Here is a 22,164-nt window from a genome sequence, read left to right as displayed (position 1 = left end):
TAAACTAAAGCTATTACTTCCTTCAGCTCCCTATGATTTTATTTATGTTCCTCAATAAATTGCTGCTCACGCTGCTTAATTCACAGAGACAGGTAATTAACATCCCCTCGATCAGGGACATGGTGGAATAATTGAGCTGAACATAAGCTGACTTTACAAGGCCACAGAATCAATGCCACATTGGTATGCGGAAAACCCCCACATGGAAAGACATGGAATAAAACGTAACACACATGTATGTGCACAGGAAAGATAAATGGCTCATGAAAGTTACACAGGTCATGTTTAATCGTTTAAATTTGGCTTCTATATATCACACACTTCACGAGAGATGTTTAAACTTCATTTTCATGCACAAGAAAAGAACCAGATAGTCACAAGGTCAGGACTGTTAAGTGCTTTGTGTGCCAGGTCTTGGTCTGTTCTCTCCAGAAATGATGATGAATGGAAACACTCGTGTTCATCATTTCTTTCCCCCACTTGCAATCTGTTCCAGAACGAGGCCATGGAGGTGCCATGATGTCCTTTTCTGTGGTCAAAGAGTTATGGTTTCATCTCCTTCTGGCTTTTCCCCCCTATGGACTCTCTCAGAGAGCTTGCCGACTTTGTAAGTGTGTTCATACTTAGAATCAACCAAATGTGAGGATGTATGTGCATCAAACTAGTAAAATCTAATCTCAGGAACAGAACTAACAAAAATTTCAGTTGAAACTGCTGCTGAGACGAGGCCTTCCTGAGAATCACAGAGAAATGGGCTCAAATAACGTGCCCGTTACAACTCTATTGATTGTGAAGTAACATGGCTCTTCTTCCTTATTCTCCATCACCACAGAGCTGGGGGTAAACCCTTTAGATGTATATTGCAACTTGACATGTATGTACATTATTTTCTGGGAAGGAGTCCCAGAACTTTCATCAGATTCTCATAGAGATTGATGACTTAAGGAATTTGAAGGGCTATGGATTTAGTCTTAGACTGAATATACATTAGGAGTATATAGGAGGAGAAATAGTTAATGTCTGTGTGGTGGGGGGGTGTCCAATAAAAACATAAATATTTCTAGAGCAATTATATATGTGGGGCCAAGTTGCTTGTCTCTGGTTTACTGAAGTATCTTTGAGTTAAAAAAAAGGACTTCTTTCTTCTTTATAAGTGGCCTCATCACTATTTCTACAACTGAAAATCTTGTTCAGAAGGATTTTTTTTATGTAGGTAGAAGCTAGGATCTTTGTCCATGAATTTACTTGATTTCATATAGTGAGAAAGTGTGAAGTTCACAAGTACAACTAAACAAAAGGACCACAGAACATTTTGTGGCTGGAACATGAAGATATTTTTCAAAAAATTTTCTTCAGTTTTAAATCACAGTGATTGCATTAGGAATGCCAAGATTTGGGCATCAAGGTTTCTTTCAGCAGATTCTTCAAAGGCTAGGTTCTGATCTAGAAGCATATGCCTATATTCTAGTATCTATAATTTTTTTCTGGTTAGAATTGCACAATCTATCAGATTGAACATGGTGAAATCACTTTATGCAAGAGAAATCAAACTAAAGGAGATTATGATAGCAAGTGTTTTCTTGAATCACCTCCCAACCTCCTCAAACAGGCAGAGGGTAGGTACAGAGAGTTATTTTGGCAACTCTAGTTTGGTGCAAAGGAAAGTTAATTCCTGAATCGTGGGGATTAAAAAAACTAATTTCAACATTTTCCAGATAATATCATGAATTCCTCCTGTGGAACCCCTTGGATATTAAAAACTTCTTGTTATGCCTCAAGAAGATAGAAAAGTCTAAACCTCTGTATCTGTTTATATACTATACATTAACATGTCTCTCTGTGTAAATGCATACTTATTTATATATGTGGTGTATACTATAGAACTCTTTCTATGGTTTATCTGCTATTTTACTATAATGTATCTTTTTTATAGCTCCGTGTATAAGAAAAATATTCATGGCAAATCAGCAGCTAATGGCTTTGGGTTGTTACCCCATGCCCAGTCAATTCTAAAGTTATTTATGATTGTGAAACTTCCTTAAAAATAACTTTGGAACATCCATAAAAAAGACACCAGCCCTTGAAAAACTCCAATTTGATAGAGAGCCCAGATTAAATGGCAAAACTCTTAAGTATGAAAATATCCACATGTAACCAGAGATTCATATACAAAATGGTCATGTGATGAGTGGTATGAAAAATTGGCAGTTATATCTTGCAGAGGCTCAGAAGACATGGTGGATTCATGAAAATGATGAAGGTCACACAACAGAAAAACATGACACAGAGGGTGAGAATAGAACGATATCCCATATGGTAATTTCAGGTGAGTTCTGCCCACATTTTTTTTTAGTTCACTATCACATATACAGTGAATAAGTGCATCAATGGAAGGTGAGATACAAAATAAAATTTAAAATATAAAATCATTTAATTACATTCACCTTGAACTTGCTTAATTATACTTGGATGCCCCCTGTATATAATGAACCACTAGACTTTTTTTTTTTTAAACATGAATTCTTCTTTCATTTTGATTGCAATTTAAAAAAAAAGGCATTTCTTTTCCATCATTTTCTTCAAAAGAGAGAAAACAGTTGTGGCACCAGAAGTGAATAGATAAGACAGGTGAACTAGGACTGTTACCTGGTGTTTTCTTTATAATGATCAATTACAGAAGTGTTGGCATGAGAAGGATGTAAGACGTTAGGTAGAACTGCTTGCTGCCGGCTTATACTGAATAAAAGGGATGCTCTTCATCAGTCACCAGTGATGGAGCCAATGTGAAAAGAAAACAGAATGGAAGTTTAGAATATCTCATTTGTATACTGGCTACTTATTTTATTTTATTTTATTTTGCAACTTAGCCCTGCCTGCTAGAACTCTCGGTTACGTTCCAAATGCAAAAACGCCTCCTGGCCTGGAGCGTGCTGAAGCCCCCGTGATTCCCAGAGCACAGCTTTCTGAAGCGCCTAGCGATGCACATTCATCTCTTTAACCCTTCTTCTCCCGCTCCTCTCCCCTCCCTGCCCCTCCATCCAAAGCGAACCTGCCTTCTCTCCCCCTGCCTGCGTTAGGCACTGGGTCAGCTCAAAGGTGGTCTTGATCGCTGGCCCAGCAGCCCCCCTTCAAGGCATTGTTTGGTTTGCTCAACTAAGAACGAAGCAGGTTATATGTTGCCAGGAAGCAGGGGGGGTGGGAAAGGGTAGCGGTCAGGAGCAATTAGGGGGTGAGAATGCGGGGCGGGATGCGGGAGGTGGTGGCTGGATTCTGGAGCCTTCCTGCGCTGCGGCCCAAGCAGGTTTTTTTTTTTTTTTTTAGTTGTGCTTGCTTTCGAAGCTGTGGAAAGCGGACGTTCTGGACAGTCTCCGCATGGACAAGCTGTCCCCTCGGCCTTCTGGCTTGGAGGACTTACTTCTCTGGAAGGGGTTTCGCAGGCTGGCCGTGGTCCGCGGCCGGTCCAGCCTGTCGCTGATGGAGAAGCTCTTCCTGGCGTGCGCGTAGGGCGCGCTGGGCTCGTCGGCCGAGTAGCTGTTGGCGCGCTCGATCTTGGGCACGGTGATGTTGTTGGCCAGGGCGCTGCGCTGGGCGTCGTCGGCCTCCTGCGGGGGGCCCTCGGGGCCGCCCCTCGGCCCTTTGGGCTCGTTCTCGTCGCTGTCGGAGCTGGGGTGGCTCAGCTCGGCCTCGCGCTCCGGGTGGCAGCACGACGCGTCCTCCGCCGGGCCCCCCGGCGCCCCGGGGAAGGCGGCGCGGTCGGCCACGGCCTGCGGGGCGTGCACGCAGCGCGTGTCGATGCAGTCCGTGATGCTCGTGTACTCCGCCGTCTTCACGGGCACCCCGAAGTTGGCGTAGTAGCTCCTGGACGGCGAGGACACGAAGCTGTGCGACTTCACCAGGGGCGCATCTTCCAGCGGGAAGGGCGCGGCGGCGGCGCCCAGGTAGCGGCTGCTCTTGGAGCGCTCGATGGTGTGGTACAGGGGCGGCTCCGCGTCCCAGGGGGCGAGGCCCTCGGGGAGGGGGGCGTAGTCCGAAGAGAAGGACCTGGTGTCCAGGGAGGTGATGTCCTCGCAGTCGAGGCTGCGGCTCGGGGGGCGGTCGCTGGGCGCCAGGGTGGCGTAGGCACTGCTGGAAGGGGCCGCCGAGGCCAGCGGGCTGCAGAAGCTCGGCTCGCCCAGCCCCAGGATGTTCATGGACGGGTCCCCCAGCGGGTCCATGTCCCCGTGGAGCTCGTCCATGGCCGAGACGTAGATGTCGATGCACGAGGACGGCCTCCGGGAGTCGGGGACAATGGCCAGGGTGTTGGCCGGGGCGGCGGGCGCTTTGGGCTCCTTGGCTACCGAGTGGGAACTAGTCGCCCGGTGCAGGCTCAGGGACCTCTCTTTCAACAGACTCTCCAGCTTGTCTACACCACCTTTGTCTTTCACATGAACCGAATAAAAGGAATGGCTTCGCATACGGGGCATTAGGGTGGGAGAAGTTGGGGACAAGGTCTCCTCACCTGCAGGGTCGAGACTCTCTTGGAGCTTGAAGGTGTTGCCCTCCTGGCTGTTGAAACTGCTCTGGCGCACGATGTAGGCTGCGTCGGTGCAGTCCGAGGAGGTCCGCGAGCGGATCTTGTTGGACTCGGCCCGCTCCAGGCCGGTCAGGCGCTCCAGGGCGGTGGCCATGCGCCCGATGAGGTCCTCGAGCTGAGCCAGGCGGATGTCCACGGTCTGCAGCGACGCCTTCATGCAGTGCTCCCTCTCGTTCACCTCCTCCAGCCGCATGGACATGTTCTCCACCCTGCGTGCGAGAAAGGGAGGGTCACTTCCGGCCACCGCTGTGCAGGACCACCGTGGGGACACGCGGGCGGGCATCCAGGACCTGCTGCGAGAAGGGGCTGCGGGGAAGCCAGAATCACCGCCTCTTTCTCAAATCCGAAATCTTTCCCCGCTGCAGGAAGTTTTCAAGGCTACCAGAGCCAGTGGTTTCAAACCGTCAATCTCCTTTCCAGGCAAAACCCTACCTCTGCAACCCTTGACTCCTTTCCTATCAAAACCCTATATTTTGATGCGGAGCAGTGGGGTAGTTTGGACCACACTGGGCGGTGCTCAGGGTTGACTCTTGGCTCTGTACTTGGGAATCCCTCTTGGAGCACCTTAGGTGCTCTAACTGGGGTCAGCCACATTCAAGGCAAGTGCCTTATGCTCTGTACTATCTCTCTGGTCTCAGTGAAAAACCCTATTCAACAGGCAAGTTTCATAATCCTTAGTGAAATATGGTAGGACCTTAGTATCACCGTTTCAACTCCTCTGCCAGCTCCCAGACTTAACTGTGGCTTGGGGAAAACTTTAGTGACCTAAGTAAGTTGGCCCTATTAAAGAAAAGTGTTGCATTTTGATCTCAGGATTTTAGAAGGTAGCTATCTGATAATAGAAAAAATGTATTTTGTGGCCTGGGTTATTTGTATTCTGCATTTCTGCCATTTTCTTGTTATCTGTAATAATCTTTTTAGGACTTGATGCCTCCAAAATCAGGTCCTACTATTGATCTGGGCTGGAGCGATAGCACAGTGGCAGGGCATTTGCCTTACAAGTGGCCAACTTGGCCGACCCGAGTTTGATTCCTCCGCCCCTCTCGGAGAGCCCGGCGAGCTCTCGAGAGTATCTCGCCCACACGGCAGAGCCTGGCCAGCTACCCGTGACGTATTTGATATGCCAAAACACAGTAACAACAAGTCTCATGATGGAGACGTTTCTGGGCCTACTCGAGCAAATCGATGAATAACGGGAGGACTGTGACCGTGACTATTGATGTAGCCCAACTGATAAAGGAGAAATAAACAACAAGAAATTTAGCTAGGATGACATGAAGTTGTTGGTGGCAAGCTCTGCAGCATCAAGGAGTAAATTATTCTTCGCTTTTTCTGTCTTTCCCATCAACTTATCACAGATGCCTTGTACACAGCTGTTTCTAGATGTGTTGGCCCTTCCCACTGGAATTTAGTGTTGTTTTGTTTCTGGATCACACCCAGTGGGGCTCAGGGCTCACTCCTGGCTCTGTGCTCCAGGATGACTCCATATGTAGTGCCCAGAATTGAACAGGGGAAGCGTCCTGCAAGGCCAATGGCTTAACCTCTGTGACATTTCTCTGGCTGTTGGAGAGTCTCAAGGGCGTGATATATCTCATATTACTGCTTCCATCTCTATTGTTACACCAGTAACTTGCCAGTGTGAATGAGTGTTCATTCAGCCAACCATTGCTAGGAATTTGATTTCAATGATCTAATCTGGGTCGCCTGCCCCTTATTTATAGATAGAGATCACTTTTTAAAAATAAAATTGTGCCGCATTTGTGCATGCATAACTTGGAAAGGATAAACTAAAGCCGAGTGATGGTTTGAAACCAAAATTCCACTTGTAAATCCTCAAGGGCAAAATCTGAGGAAGTTCTAAGTGAGATTCATTTGCAACTTTTCTAGAGCAGGGGAAGGTATTTTCCAACCCGTTTCCTAAGCATCCTCAATCCCAGAACGAGTCTGCATGTGCAAGATGTGATTTCTAAAGAACAGCTGAGCTTAGAGCTCAGTCCCGCCCCTTTTCCACAGTTGCGGTGACCATAATCACAGCATCTCTATAAGGACACATATTCCAGTGCCAGGAGGCATGAGTGACCAGTGGAGCTCCCCGCTCAGAGGGCTCTGTCGGTTCTTAAGAAAGTTTGCTCCCAGAAACCAATCTCATAATTATCTGACTCTCAGCAGAAATATTTCCAGGCTTAATAAGTAAAATACCAGAAATCCAAAATCGCGCGGCCGCAAAAGCGGCCACGCGACATCATTTGATTCTTGTGACCAGCTGTAGAAAACAAATTATTTCACAATGCCTTTTCAGCATGTCTGATTTGGGGGTGTAAACTCTAAATAATAATGGTGCATCTTTTGTCGAAACAATGAATCTAATCAAAGTAGATAGAGTGTTGACTGGAATTCATGTGCCTCACAGGCACTGGGAGGGTTGGGAGGGGGGAGTTTATTGGGTTCTTCGTAGTGTAAAATAAGTAAAGGGAAATGTGTTTGATATTTGCATGACCGAGACTTAAACCTGAATGCTTTGTAACTTTTCCCACAGTGGGTCAATAAATAAATAAATAAATATATTTTTTTTTAAAAAAGAAGAAAGTTTGCTCCTCTGCTGTTCAAGGGTTGTGTGAGTTTTGGAGATACGTTTCATTTCTGCCTCTCAGCATCATTCCCATTTATCCACCCATCCTGCTCTTTCACCCCCGAGCTTCCTTTCACTCCTGAACTTCCCTACACCGCACCCAAGAATCTGGAATGCTTTCAGTAGAAAACTGATTTGGAAATATTTTGTCTTTTGCTTATTCCTGCTGCCCCATCATCAACCCGCACCTCCCAGGATTCAGCTTCATCCTGCCCCCATGGCTAAGCTTACTGTGAAAACATACAACAATTTGTGAAGTGAGTTACTCTCTATCTGGCAAACCTCATGCTAGTCAGCCAGCTCTGGAGCAAAATATAAGTCATATCATTTTTGTGTAGTTTTGTGGTATTAACATTTCAGGAAACAAGTTACTTGTAATAATAAGTTTGTATATTTTACTTGTCTTGCACTCATTCCACCATGGTTTGATTCCCAGGCATCTCATATTAGTCCCCACCTGAGCACTAGAGCCAGAAGTAAGTCCTGAGCATAGCCAGGTGTGTCCCCAAAACAATAAAATTTGTGTATCTTAGAACTTACTCTGCCTGCCTGCTTTCTTTCCTTCCTTCTTTCTTTCTTTCTTTCTTTCTTTCTTTCTTTCTTTCTTTCTTTCTTTCTCTCTCTTTCTCTCTTTCTTGATTTCTCTCTTTCTCCCTTTTTCTTTCCTATCTAGCCTATGGAGTTTGATTTTGTAAGTATTGTGATGTCATTTATGGCAATGCCAAAAGTAAATGGATAAAATACTTCATTCAAGTCAGGAACAAGATAGACCAGGAGTTTTGGTAGAAAGAGACTTGTTCTTTTTGTAGATTTCAGGTACTACGTTTCCTGAGTTTTTAGTGTTGGCAGAATACCACAAGACAGGATGTGTTTTTTTCCCTCCCGTCCTTTCCTGGAATCTAGTGTATGCAGGGTTATGTGGAAAGAGCTGAGAATTCTCTTCTAAGGACAACTGAGTGTAATGATTGGCCTGAGTACTAGGAAATAACTACCTGCATTGTGACCATCTCCTTCCCTGCACCCCTTTCTACCCATCTTGAGCTCCAGGCCCCAACACAGCAGAAAAAATTATTAGGTAAGAAGCAGAGCCAAGTGCCAGCAAGAGGGAACAACAGATACTGTGGGCAGTGAACTTGGCTCTAAGTGTTAGGAGCCCATGAGGGTGGAAGGAGGGGAGAAGAGGCCCTAGGAGGAATGAAAATACCCACATAAAGCAAAAATGTGGGAATGTCAAGAGCTCAGAAAAAGAAGCATGACTGAGATAATGGGAACAGGGGAAGAACTGCTAGAACAGAGTCAAGGAGATATCCTTAGTGGAATCTTAACTCATGGATTCTTAGATGCATAGGCATATAGACTTGAATTTTTAGGCTAGAGTTGGCTCAAGGGCAGAGCACCTGCCTTGAAATATAAAGCCCTGGGTTTGATTACTGGCATCACTTGTTTGGTGCTCCAAGAACCACCAGGAGTGGGGCTGGAGCCATAGCACAGCGGGTAGGGCGTTTGCCTTGCATGCAGCCAACATGGCCAACACAGGTTCGATTCCCAGCATCCCATATGGTCCTCCGAGCACTGCCCGGCGTTATTCCTGAGTGCATGAGCCAGGAGTAATCCCTGAGCATCGCCGGGTGTGACCCAAAAAGAAAAAAAAAAAGAATCACCCTTGTGAACTGAGCCAGGAGGAGACCCAAAACACTGCCACCCACGATCCTTCTCACCCTTAATACTTGACTTAAAAAAAAAGACTGGAGCAATACTATAGCAGGTAGGGCATTTGCCTTGCATGAAGCTGACAGGGATTCAGTCCCCTAGCATCTCATATGGCCCCTGAGCCCTGTTAGGGGTAATTCCTGAGTGCAGGACGAGGAATAGCCACTGAGTACCTCTGGGTATGGCCCAGATCTCCTCCCTAAAAAATAAGTAAAGAAGCTAGTGAGCTTACAAAATGACTCAGTGGTTCAAAAGTCCTGCTTTGCAAGTGTAAGGTCACAAGTTCAATGTCTGGTGCCATCCACATATACTGAGTGTTGTTTTGATGAATCTGCAGTCTCATACCCCCAGTATCAAAATGAATATGTGAGTTCTGGTACCCAGGCAGGTGTGTGAGCACAGAAATGCAAATATGAGAACCTTGGCAAGAAGAGCTAAAAGATGTGTGAGCTCCATGACCCAAGTGAGACCGCTGGTGACCACGTGTGTGAGCGAAGTGTGTGGTTCTGAGAGGTAAGTGTGGGAGCCTGGGTATTGGACAGTAGCAACAGGGAAGGGAAGGGGAATGAATTCTTTCTCCATTTTTGTCTTCATTTTCTGCATGTGTTTAACTACATTCTCATTAGATCATTGAATGAAAAGATCTTTTGGTTATGGATGTAATGGACAGGATTATGGTGTAAGAGATTATTTGTTGTTTATTTTGGGGTCTCCCAAGCAGGTCTCTCCTGGTGATTTTCAGCCAAATATAACAGTGGTTCAGTGTGGACGTGAAGTGCCTGGGATTACTTGGGCCACCCCAGTGGAGTTCAGGGCCTCCCAGGCTGAACCAGCAATGTCTGGACCACATGGTGCTGGGGCCTGAACTGGGAACGGCTACTTGCAAGGCATGTGCCTTAATCCCTGTACTATGTTTTCCGGCCCATGTAGGAATTTCAGCTAGACCTCTAATTAAGTTCTTCTTAATTAAAAACAATGATTGGGCCAGAGAACCAGTACATGGGCAGGGTGCTTGCCTTGCACATGCTGAACCAGGTTTGACACCTAATTTGGCCTCCAGAGCCCATCAGGAATGATCCCTGAGTGCAGGGCAAAGAGTATGCCCTCAGAATAGTAAGGTGTGCCCCCCCAAAACAAACAAACAAAATTAAAAAGTAGCACAGCGGGTAGGGCATTCGCCTTACAAGTGGCCAACATGGCCGACCCAAGTTCGATTCCTCCGCCCCTCTCAGAGAGCCCGGCAAGCTACCGAGAGTATTCGATATGCCAGACACAGTAACAACAAAGTCTCCAATGGAGATGTTACTGGGCCCGCTCGAGCAAATCGACAATCAACGGGAGGGCCTTTACCTTTACCTTTATATATGAAAGGTTAAGAGTAAATGGGCCAGGCCTCTGGGAAGTGATGCCTGACATTTGGAGGCTGATGTGGGCTGTGGGTGAGAATGATCTGGAAGTTTTATTTTATTTTATTTATTTAATTCTTTTTGCTTTTTGGACCACACCCGGCGATGCACAAGGGTTACTCCTGGCTTCTCACTCAGGAATTAGTCCTGGCAGTGCTCGGGGACCATATGGGATGCTGGGACTCGAACCCGGGTCGGCTGCATGCAAGGCAAATGCCTTAACCGCTGTGCTATCGTTCCAGCCCCTGATTTGGAAGTTTTAAGCTGGGGTTCTGAAAATTACATATCTGCCAATACGCAGAACAAGAAGTTAGTGAAACAGAGAGCCTTTAAGACTGAAGCATGGCACCGTGAGTACTACAGTGCCTGGCTGGTCTGAAGGCGTTTAGCACAAATCTGAACAATCTCTGTGAGCCCACACTACCCTAGCAAACCTCTCTCTGTGCACATGATGACCTGGAGCCACCATTTGCAAATTCTGCTTTAAATGAGAAAAGATGCAGAAAAGATCTTAGAGTTGCAATCACTCGAAAGTATAGATAATCCCTTAGAATCAGTGTGAAATAAAAAGTAACACTAGAACATTTAAGGTAGAAATATAGTTTCCTGATATTCATTGATTTCGGGATGGTTGGAATTATTGGAGTTAAGCAACAAATCTTTGTAGCAGCATAGAATGGTTTAGTAGGTAATTGAGCCAATCTTGTTTTTTGAGAATTGAAAAAAAAATGGTAGCATTAAGAGAAGACTACCAAAAAAAAAAAAAAAGAAATGAATTGTTCTCAGAGGTGTGGGGAGTAATATCTAAAAATCAGTCCTTGGGGCCAGAGCGATAGCACAGCTGGTAGGGCGTTTGCCTTGCACGCGACCGACATGGGTTCGATCCCCGGCATCCCATATGGTCGCCCAAGCACCGCCAGGAGTAATTCCTGAGTGCAGAGCCAGAAGTGACCTCTGAGCATTGCTGGGTGTGATCCAAAAAGCAAAATAAATAAATAAATAAATAAATAAAAATCAGTCCTTGAGGGAGGGATACTGGAATCCGTGGTGGTTCGAAATGGGCACTGGTGGAGGGATGGGTATTCGATCATTGTATAATTGAAACCCAAGCACGAAAATTTGTAAGTCTACAACTGTACCTCATGATGTCTCACTAATAAAAATTTTTAAAAAAATCAGTCCTTGAAAAAGTGCATGAGACTTAAGACTATGAATTGGTAAGATGTCAACCTGAAGGAAATTAAGGGTTCACAATCTTGAGTTTAGAAAAATGTTTGTTTCCTGAGTAATGATGATGATAAAAATATAGTCACAGTGTATTAAAAAAAAGAGAGAGAGAAGACTACATGGGTGAGACTGACCCAGATGCACAATATTTCTGATGGATATACTGACTTTAGCAGGGTGTTCAACACTTGGCCAATTGGAGAAATGTGAATATCTAGCTGTAGGACTAATCAAATGAGCGATATTAAGACAGTGTGATGATGTTTGCATACAAGGTATTTTTTAGAGTTGTGTAATGTCTTGATTCTGTCCTGGTTCACTGGATCATGTTGGTGAAACTTTGGTGAGTTATGTGGGAGGTAAAGTAGGTATGCTTATTAAATCAGCAATGCCATAAGAAGAATGGCATGAAAAAGTGATATGCTGAACAGTAAAATCGGGATATAAAGAGTCCTTCAGATGCTAGAATAATAAACCAAATGAACACAACAAAAAAGAATATTTCACAAGAAATTTAAAGATATTGAATCAGCTCATGTAAAAAAAGCCCTGGTTTCATTTTTTTTAAGGGGGGGGGTTGTGGAATGGGACAACACTCACAGTGCTCAGGGCTTATTCCTGGTTCCGAACTCAGAGATCACTCCTGGTGGGGTGTGGCGGGAATCATATGAGGTGATTGAACCTGGGCTGGCTGTGTGCAAGGTAAGTACCCACTGTGCTATCTCTCCAGTCCCCCAAGGCCTTAGTTTTAATTAATTGAAGGGACACTCTCAACCAGAATGTTTCTGTTAGGAAGAGAGTAACTCTAGGTGCCAAAGTGGGTGGGCACTTAACTTGCATGCAATTGACCCGGGTTTGATCCCCAGAATCCTATATAGTTCCCCGTGCACCGCCAAGAGTAATTCCTGAGTGCAGAGCACTGCTCCACCACATAACTCATCAAAAAAAGAGAGAGAAAGAAAAAAAGAGAGAGAGAAAGCAACTCTAGTATTTATAATAAAGTAATAAATATATTACTTCTCTAAGTTCAAAACGAATCTAAACAACCACAACAAAAAATGCTAAACAAATAAAACCCAAAACAAACACTCCCCCCCCCAACAAAACCCACTACAGAGAAAATGAGGCCTGGATTTAGGGTTCTGTATCTAACACCTACACTTGGTTCTGAGGCCTTCATGGTTCTAGATAGTCAGCTAATACCTAGACTCCAAGGAGGGTAGACTGACACTCAGACGTGGATTTCTGGGCTTGGTTCATGTGCTGCCCTGTCTGACTTTGTAAGTGCACAGAGAGGACCATTTCTCCAAATGTTCCCAGGTATGAAGGAGTAAGACTCAGGTGTAGCCCTTCAAGTTCCTTTTCATTTCAATCCAAAGGGAATTCACAATTGGCTCGCAACAGGTTTCCACGATCTTTTATTCCCACCTCTCACGCTCCTTCCCAGAGAAGCAGTGTCCCTTCTATCTCAATACTTCTTCCCCCTTCCTTTCCTTTTAGGTCAAAACATTTCTGAACCCCAAAAGCATTTTATTTATTTATTTGTTTTTTATTTTATTTTATTTTATTTTGCTTTTTGGGTCACACATGGTGATGCACAGGGGTTTCTCCTGGCTCCACACTCAGGAGTTACTCCTGGCAGTGCTCAGGGGACCATATGAGATGCTGGGAATCGAACCCGGGTCGGCCGCGTGCAAGGCAAATGCCCTACCCGCTGTGCTATCTCTCCAGGCCTCCAAAAGCATTTTAAAGGCTCCTGCACACAGCCCTTTGGAATATTTCTGAGCACTGGGCAATGTGTCCACCAAGCACAATTTTCTGAGAGCCACACAACTGCACAGAGATTAATAAATAGCTTTTTCAAGGCGTCAGGATGAGAAGATCTTCAGATTTGTGGTTCCTTCCTTTGTTGGCCAGAAAATTGCTTCACATCATATCATCATAAAACGCTCTCCTTTGTAATGACAGATGTGTATAAAATCTGTGCTTGGCTTCAAACTTTATTAATATTGGCTGAGCACCTATGGATATGATCACTCATAGGCACGAGGCAGCTATACCTACTTATCTAGACTGCATTCTTTAAAGAAATAAAGGGCCAGAAAATTGCCATTTATATAATTTTTGCAGAATCACTAGATAATGCATGAAAAGGGGGAAGCAAACATAATGTCATTTCATGAAATTTCATTTCATGAAAACTAGATAAAATCCTAGATGTCTGAGTTAGATCAACTAAAGTCATTAGTGCACGATCCTCCCTTACTATTTATAATTTGCTGCTACCATCTTTATATTGCAAATACTTAAAAGTTAAAGATTCACCAGTGCTTTGTAATACTCTGGTATTCTTGAGAACAGCAGTTCCCAAATGCCAAGTCTTGAGTGTTACAGCAAAATGAGAAAAACAAAGTTGTAAAGTTTGTTTGCTTGTGCTAGATTCATTACACTGGAAGGATACCCTTCTCTTTAAGATTTTCCTCACAGCCCTGCTCGCTCACAAAATCATCTGATCTTAGGTATTAGATAATTAGTTAATCACTTAGTGTTTTGTCAACAGCCAGCGGATCTCAGTGGTTACACTTACTGTGTGATATTGGAGACCACACAGTGCTGCAGAGTAAACCATAGACTTCCACATATAAAGCATGTGGACTAACCCTTTGAACTGTCTTCCAATTTCTTAGAATTCTTTGAAAAGCATATTGCTATGGGGCTGGAACAATAGTACAGTGGGGTAGGGCATTTGCCTTGCATGCAGCCAACCCAGGTGGGATCCTTGGCACCCAATATGGTACCTTGAGCCCAACACGAGTGATCCCTGCGCACAGAGTCAGGAATAAATCCACCACGAAGTGTGGTCAAAAAACAAAAAAAAATAGTATATGTCAGGGTAAAAACCTGCTTTTATCATTAGGCTTCTTACTTATTAAGAAGGAAAAAAATTAAAAAGAAACAAACCCCAAACCCAATTGTTATGCTCAGTTCACATTCCTCTTCCTGTTTATCCTGAAGTTAGTGAACATCCACAGAAACCAGACCCTTAAGATGATCCCATAACCAGGATCATTTTACCCTTGGGAGAAGAGGCTACAGGATGTAGTTTAAGCATTAAGTCTGAGAGAGGACTTCGAACTGGGCTGGGTCTCTCTTGGTTTGTATCTGGTCAGTCTTTCCTGTTTTTGTTCTGTCCTAGATTCAACATCTCTTATGTGTAAGAAAGTGGCCGCTACAGTCTGCTAGAGAAGTGCTGGATCTCCAAGTCTGGAAATTTGATTTGTAGGCAATGTTCTGTTCTGCCACAAGGTCTTTGATGTCTTGAATAATCATAATAATAATCAAATAACAAAGAAAAATAAGCACAAGTGCCTTTTTTTTTTTTTGCGGGCAGGCAAACGGAATGGTTGAGAAAGCATGTCAGAGCAGAGAACATCCCATGCACATGACCACAGAACGCACCTTTCTGAAGTCACCCGTATCCTCTCGTCATTGGAAGAGTTGAATCGGTCATCCTTCTCTCTAAAGTATTCCTCTATGCATTGCTCTTCAAAATCATGTACTTTCTTAAGTTCATCATCAGTTATGAAGAGTTCTGTGGGGGAACAAGAAGAGATTTGAGGGAGGGCAGGAAAGGCAATGACATCTGCTCTTTTGGGCCAACTAAGGTCAGGGAGAGCAGCCTGGAACTTGCCAGTATGAGTGTCTAGAAAGAAGTCAAGTGTTGATTGCCAGGTTAGGGTAGTTCTGAAAAGCTACAGACTTAGAGAAGCAGTTGATTAGAGGGCTTCAGTGTCAAACTTTAGATGCAGTAGTTATCACTGCAAGGTAATTATCAGGCCTGCATCTGAGGCTCTGGTTTAGGAGATTTAGTGTAGGAGGTCTCGCTGACACAGTGGGCACCATATAATTGCTTGTTTGCATCGGGCAAGATTCCCAGTGGTTCTCAGCTGTGAGTGGGACCCAAAGGACATTCAGGAATCTGCAGGAGCTCTTGGTATACAACGTAAGGAGGCTGGATGTGCTAAACCTCCTGCGATGTACAGGACTATCCTATACAATGCAGAACTTCTCCTCCCCAAGGCCAATAAAACCTTCTTTAAGACACCCGTTCCCCCTTCCAAATAAGGCAGATGGCAGAAAGTTTTGTGAGTGACAGAAAGCAGAGTTGGTTTCGTCATGAAATATAGAGTAGAGCTTCTTGGAAAATGGTTCAAGCCTAAAACAATGGTACATTTGGATATAATGTAGGAAGTTAAACCTACTCATTTGCAACTCAGCTTAGGCAACAACCCATATCTTGTATCCCGTGTAGCACTGTGTATCAGTGTGAAGGTTGTGTGCCATGGGACGTCTCTGGAATGTTAAGAAAGGTAGAAACTATAAACGGAATTTAAATAGACCTCTGGGAGTTTGGTTTTCTCTAATTAAGAAAGATGTAAGGGGCTGGAGCGATAGCACAGCTGGTAGGGTGCATGCCTTGCACGTGGACGACCCAGGTTCGATTCCCAGCATCCCATATGGTCCCCCAAGCACTGCCATAAGTAATTCCTGAGTGCAGAGGCAGGAATTGCATCACTGAGTGTGACACACAAAGCAAAAAATAAAATAAAAATAAAGATGTGAAACTGGGGCTGGAAGATAGTACAGCAGTTAGGGTGTATGCCTAGTATGTGCCTGACCCAGGTTCCATCCCAAACACCAAATGGATTCCTGAGCATTTCTGAATGTAGTCCTGGTGGTACCCAGAACCATAGGGCCTGAGCAGCTCTGTATCCTTGTGTGGCAGCACTGAAATGAATCCCCCAAGTGGCTGAGTATTGCTGGGAGTGGCCCTTGAACCCTGGGATCCTGTAAGAACCTCTTGGGAGATACCCCTCTCCCTGTATCACAAAAGAAAAAGGGAGGAAGGAAGGAAGGAAGGAAGGAAGGAAGGAAGGGAGGGAGGGAGGGAGGGAGAGAGGGAGGAGGGAGGGAAGGGAGGGAGGGAGGGAGGGAGGAAGGAAGCAGGGAGGAAGGGAAGGAGAGAGGGAAGGAGGGAGGAAAGAAGGAAGGAGGAAGGAAGGAAGGAAGAAAAGAAGGAAGGAAGGAAGGGAGGGAGGGAGGGAGGGAGGGAGGGAGGGAGGAAGGGAGGGAGGAAGGAAGGAAGGAAGGGAGGGAGGGAGGGAGGGAGGGAAGGAAGGAAGGAAGGAAGGAGGGAAGAAGAAAGAGAGGGAGAAAAGAGGGAGGAAGGGAGGAAGGAGGGAGGAAGGAAGGAAGGAAAGGAAGGAATGGAGGAAGGGGTCGAAGGAAGGACGGGGGAGGAAGAAAGGAAAAGGAAGAAAGGGAAAGGAAGAATGGAAGAAAAAGAAAGAAAGGAAGGAAGGAAGAATGAAAGGAAGGAAGGAAAAATAAAGAAAGGAAAAGAATGCGAGCAAGAAAGAGTAAGAAAGGATGGAAGGAGAGAGGAAAGAAGGAATGAATAAAGGAATGAAGGAAGAGAGAGAAGGAATGAATCAAAGGAAGAAGGAAGAGAGAAAAAGAGAAGGAAGGAAAAGAGAAGAGAAAGAAGGAAAGATGTTAGACAAAGAATGCTCTATCTCAGTCTATCATTGAGGGGCTGGAGCAATAGCACAGCGGGTAGGGCGTTTGCCTTGCACGCGGCTGACCCTGGTTCGATTCCCAGCATCCCATATGGTCCCCTGAGCACTGCCAGGGGTAATTTCTGAGTGCAGAACCAGGAGTAACCCCTGTGCTTCGCCGGGTGTGACCCAAAAAGAAAAAAAAAAAACTCAGTCTATCACTGAGATATCAGAATGCTCTATCATCATCTTTTTCCAGGCTTAATTCTCATGAAAGCATCCCCTGCTACCCCACTCCCACTGCCAAATCTCCAGAACCATCTGCAGAAAGCAGGAGGAACCAGGGGCCACAGAGGTCTGCAGGAGGGATGTCTGCTCTGCACCATCAGTGGGCGCTTACTCAGGCCATAGTCTCTCTCGTCAGGGTCGCTCTCATGTTTCCGCCAGCGGCAGCACAGGTGCTGGAAGATCATGGTCATGTGGCTGAAGATGATCAGAGGTGGGGGCAGAACCGGCCTTTCGTGGAAGGTCATGATGAGCTGATACCTCTGAAACTTCCACACTTGGTTGGATATTGATTTGACCTCAAAGAACGTATTGCTGAAAGAGAGAGCACAGAGAGTGAGGCGGGGCACCACGCCCACCCCTGTCCCCACCACCTTTCCCCAGGACCCCTAGAAAGGTTCCACTTAAAAGGAAGCTCAGATAGAGAAGGGAGCACCAAATCAAGGGTGTTGGGAGGATCCTCCCAGGATGGGAGAAGCATGCTGAAAGTAGACTATGGACTGAACAGGACAGTCACTCAATGCCTCTTTTGCAAACCACAACACCCGAAAGGAGAGAGAGAACAAAGGGGAATGCCCTGCCACAGAGGCAGTGGGATGGGGGGGATGGGGGGTGGGAGGGATACTGGGATCTGTGTTGGTGGAAAACGGGCACTGGTGGAGGGATGGGTACTTGATCATTGAATAATTGAAACCCAAGCACAAAAATTTGTAAGTCTACAACTGTACCTCATGGTGTTTCACTAATAAAAAAAAAAAAGGTCCCACTTACTTAAAGACAGCGATGAGCAGGTTGACCAGCAAGATATTGGCCACGAGCAGGTAGCAGGCCATGATGGCTGGCACGATCCACGCCCCTGTCTTGCAGGGAGGCAGCTGGATTATTTTACCATCTTCCCGGGTCTCGTTCTGTCCACATGGAGCTGAAGGAAGCAACACAGGCACCCAGTGAGAAGCGCGGGCGATGCAAAAGCCGGGGAAACTTCTTTGAAGGAGAGGGTTTGGTTTTGTGTTTTCAAGATGAAGGGGAAAACACAGCCATCTCAGAACAAATGGAACAACAAGGAATTCCACAAAAGCCAAAAGAGAAAAATGAAAGCGTCATGAATAGACCAAGGGGCTGGAGGAGGTGGGTGCGGCCCTCACTTGTTCACCCCACCCCTGATCCTTGACACTGCCACGGAGCACTGGGTGGGGGGATCTTAGGAAACCTCCTGTGGGTTTTCCTGGGTGTAGCCAAGAGCACAGTCTCCTGGCCTCATGGGGTTACTTTCAAAATGTGCTGTGGGGGCCAGAAGTGACAGCTGGGGGAGCAGCAGCCTTCGGGCCTGTTCAAGGAAGTTAACATGGAGCTGCCAATACATGCTGGAGACGCTCAGCTAAGGACCTCCTGGGTCCATGCAGAAGGATCCGCTCAGGGCCACACTGACAGCTCTTTGGAACGCTTGTCCCCTGGGTGCTTCTGATGGGTGAGATTTCACTGGGGTGGCTGTGAGGGCTGCCAGCCCAGCCCTGGGAGTCTCTGGCCACGCTGCCCTTGAGGCAGCATTTTCATTCTGAGAATGTGCCTTTCAGAGCACAGGGAATAAAACCAATTGCACAGAATAACTGTGCTAAGGAGTGCTGGTGGTGGTGAGGAGGAAGGGGCAGTGTGGGACTGGGTGAGTGTGAATAAAGTGCTAATAAGGCCTGCTTGGGACTTCCAGAAAAGATCCCTGACAAGGTTCTTCAGTGCCACCCACAGGCTGCAGGACCCAGGGCTCAGGACAGGTCATGCCCTTCTGTGCGAGAGAAGAGGCAGGGCCTTTCTTTTTTTTTTTTTTCTTTCTTTTCTTTCTTTTTTCCTTTTCTCTTCCTTCCTTTTTCTCTTGGGCTTTAGCACAAGGTCCTAAAACTATGGAGGGGCCCTAAGAGGTCTCAGCAGTTGCTACAGGCAACTTTTGAAGATCTGCCAGCAAGATTTGCAAAGCTGACCTAGAATCTTCTCAGCTGGAGCACCTGGCAAAGCAAATCCATTCTTTTTCTCAAGAATTTTTGGTACTGGGTTGTTCTGTGTACTCTATTATTGGTTTCCCACATAGGGTGGAAGGACAGTTGAAAAAAATAACAATAGTGGAGACTGGATAAAGAGCACAGAGGTTAAGATGGCTTTGCATGCAGCTAACCCCAGTTTAATCCCCTTGCCCTGCATATGGGCACCACCTAGAGTGATCCCTGAGCACAGACCCAAGAGTAAATCCTGAGGACCAGTGGGTGTGGCCCCAAATCAAAAACAAACAAAACCACCAATTTTCAGGGGCTAAGAAGGTCGCTCAAAGAAGTGAGTGCATCATTGCATGCAAAAGGTTCCAAGTTCAATACCTGGTACCACATAACTCCCTAAACACCAACAGGTATAAACTCATCCCACCCCCGTGCTGAATTGAGTGGTTAGGCCTAACTGCTGAGTCAAGTATCACTGGGAATGGCCTCCAGGCTCTGAGTCCAATTGGGGAGGCCCCCTAAAATTTGCAAACAAACGAACCAAAAAACAGACAATGCTCAGCTCTGTCTCAATCAACAGGACGGAACTGATGATGGTGGTGGCCAAGCTATCAGTATTTCTTTTTAAACTTCCTCAGTGGTTCTCACTAAAGTGAGTCCACTGAGCTAGATTTATGCTGTAAAAATGATGGAATTTTGGCGCATGAGTTTCTGTCACACTTGGAGGTGCTCTACTAAGGGTTCTAGGGTCAGGGGTTGCAGTGACATGTGATAACAGGGATCAAACTCAGGCCTCATACATGCAAAGCATGTGCTCATTCTACAGAGCTATCTCTACAAATCTGTAAATTTATGTCATTTTTGACATGTTCTTAAGTCCAAAATTCATTATCTCAGACTGTGAACGTGGTAACAATACCAGGGCACCAACTTCCAGCTTTTGTTATTGCTGTTGTCGCTGTTGTGTTATTGTTCTTGATGGTGTTGATGTACTTGTGGGGGGTCAAATTCAGGATCTCACACCTACAAGCCATGCGATTCTCCACTGAGTCACGTTCCTCGCTTTTACGGTCAGAGAAAGATGGCTAACGTGCTCATCTTATTGTCTGCCTGCAAGACAATAAGAGTCTTCTCTAGGAGGCAGCATCCTTTGTATTATTGGTGGTTATGGTGCTAACTCCTTCAAACGCCCTGTAAGAGGTCCTGTCATTTCTTCCCTTGGAAGGAAGCCCAGTGACAGAGCCACCCACCCAGACTTTGGCTCCAGAAAGAAGTTTGAATTCTGAGGGTGGTTGCTCCTAGGCCCACTCTGACCACTTTCCACCTTTGCCCTGGAGCACAGACTGGATGGTTTATCTTGCAGTTCCTAGACATGCTCTGCTCTACTTCTTAAATGTGATCCAGGCTGGGACTTTTGCCTCCCCAAGCTTCCCTAACACCTTGTTCCGAATGCCATGCTTCTTTTGGGTGAATCTTTGAATCCTATTCAATTTGCAGAGCTGACTTAGCTTTCTGAAGCCCACCCCAGCCCACTTTCTTACTTTTTACCTCTTCCAGCAAGAACTGGCATAGTTGTTGACTCAGTGGCTAATCTCCACCCAAGTTTTTCTGAGCTCTTTTCCAACTATGTTTTGGCTTTTAGACTTCTATATTGGCTCACGCACTGTCCAATTTGAGGCAGAAATCTGCTAAATTAATTTAGACAAATTCTCTACCCTTGTTATTTGACCACCATCAATATCAGATCAAGTTCCTTTCCCCTAATCCCCTTACCAGTCCTGCCCCCAAGATATCTGATCACTTTGGCCTGCCTTCAGAAAAATCTTTTTATCTGTTTCCTCAGTACCCCACCCCTATGACCTTTGCAGATTCCCATGATGACCAATTTCCTTCCTCCTCCTATTTTTATTGATGTACTGTGATTTACAGCTCTGTCAATGATCGCTTCCTGCATACACCGTTCTAATACCACACCCACCACTGGAGTGCTCACTTCCCTCCACCAATGTTCCAGGGACCCCTCTCTCTTGAAAAGCTCAGTTCTGTATAACTCTCCAGTCCTGCTATCTTTCATTTGTTTTTCCCTTACTATGTTTCTATTCTACATATAAGGAAGATCAGTTTTGATCCATTCCTTTCCTACTGACTAGCTTCTCTCAGCATGAGACACTCTAGTTCTATGTATATAGTGGCAAATTTGTGATTTCATCTATTCTTATATCTGAATATTCTGTATATATTTCACATGTTCTTTATCCACTCATTTGTTCTTGGGTACTTGAGTTATTTCCAGATCTTGGCTATTATGAATAGTGCTACAATGATTATAGGGGCAAAAAGGTCTTTTTGAAAAAAATGTTTTTGGTTCTTTAGGGTAGATGTGGAGAAGGGGTCATAAAGAAACTCAATTGTTTGTTTTTTTGTTTGTATGTTTGTTTGTTTGTTTTGAGAAGTGTCCATATTGTTTTTCAAAGAGATTTAACCAGGCAACATTGCCATCATCTGAGGATAAGAGTTCCTTTTTCCCTAGAGTCACACTGGCACTATGGTTACTGTACTTTTTTTTTTAATGTGTGCCAATCTCACTGGTGTGAGGTGGCATCTCATTGTTTTGATTGGTATTTCCCTGACTGTAAGGGATGGAGAGCAGTTTTTCATATACCTATTGGTCACTTGAATATTTTTGTTTTATTTTGTTTTGATTGCGCTCAGGGGTTACCCCTAGTTCTGTGCTCAGTGATAACTCCTGATGGACTTGGAGGACCATATACGGTGCTGGGTATCCAACCCAGGT

At 45.3% G+C, this 22,164-nt stretch overlaps 1 protein-coding gene across 5 annotated transcripts in view; it reads right to left on the bottom strand.

Moving 5' to 3' along the window:
• Positions 1 to 1,664: 1,664 nt before the first annotated feature.
• The window catches only part of TRPM3 (transient receptor potential cation channel subfamily M member 3), a 997,482-nt gene continuing 976,982 nt past the window's right edge, over positions 1,665 to 22,164 (bottom strand). For 4 of the 5 annotated variants that reach the window (XM_056118724.1, XM_056118725.1, XM_056118726.1 and 1 more), the window contains 4 exons: positions 18,160 to 18,310; positions 17,504 to 17,703; positions 15,005 to 15,137; positions 3,318 to 4,782 (listed from right to left, as the gene is read on the bottom strand). In XM_056118724.1, coding sequence (XP_055974699.1) covers positions 3,318 to 4,782; positions 15,005 to 15,137; positions 17,504 to 17,703; positions 18,160 to 18,310 — 1,949 coding nt within the window. Of the gene's footprint in view, positions 2,755 to 3,317; positions 4,783 to 15,004; positions 15,138 to 17,503; positions 17,704 to 18,159; positions 18,311 to 22,164 lie in introns of those variants that run through there. The other variant, XM_056118728.1, reaches the window with a different exon arrangement.

Source organism: Sorex fumeus, unplaced genomic scaffold (assembly GCF_029834395.1).
Source record: "Sorex fumeus unplaced genomic scaffold, SorFum_2.1 ptg000038l, whole genome shotgun sequence".
In the NCBI taxonomy this organism is placed as follows: domain Eukaryota; kingdom Metazoa; phylum Chordata; class Mammalia; order Eulipotyphla; family Soricidae; genus Sorex; species Sorex fumeus.
Note: the sequence above shows the minus strand (reverse complement) of the source record. Positions and strands in the feature narration are given on the sequence as shown.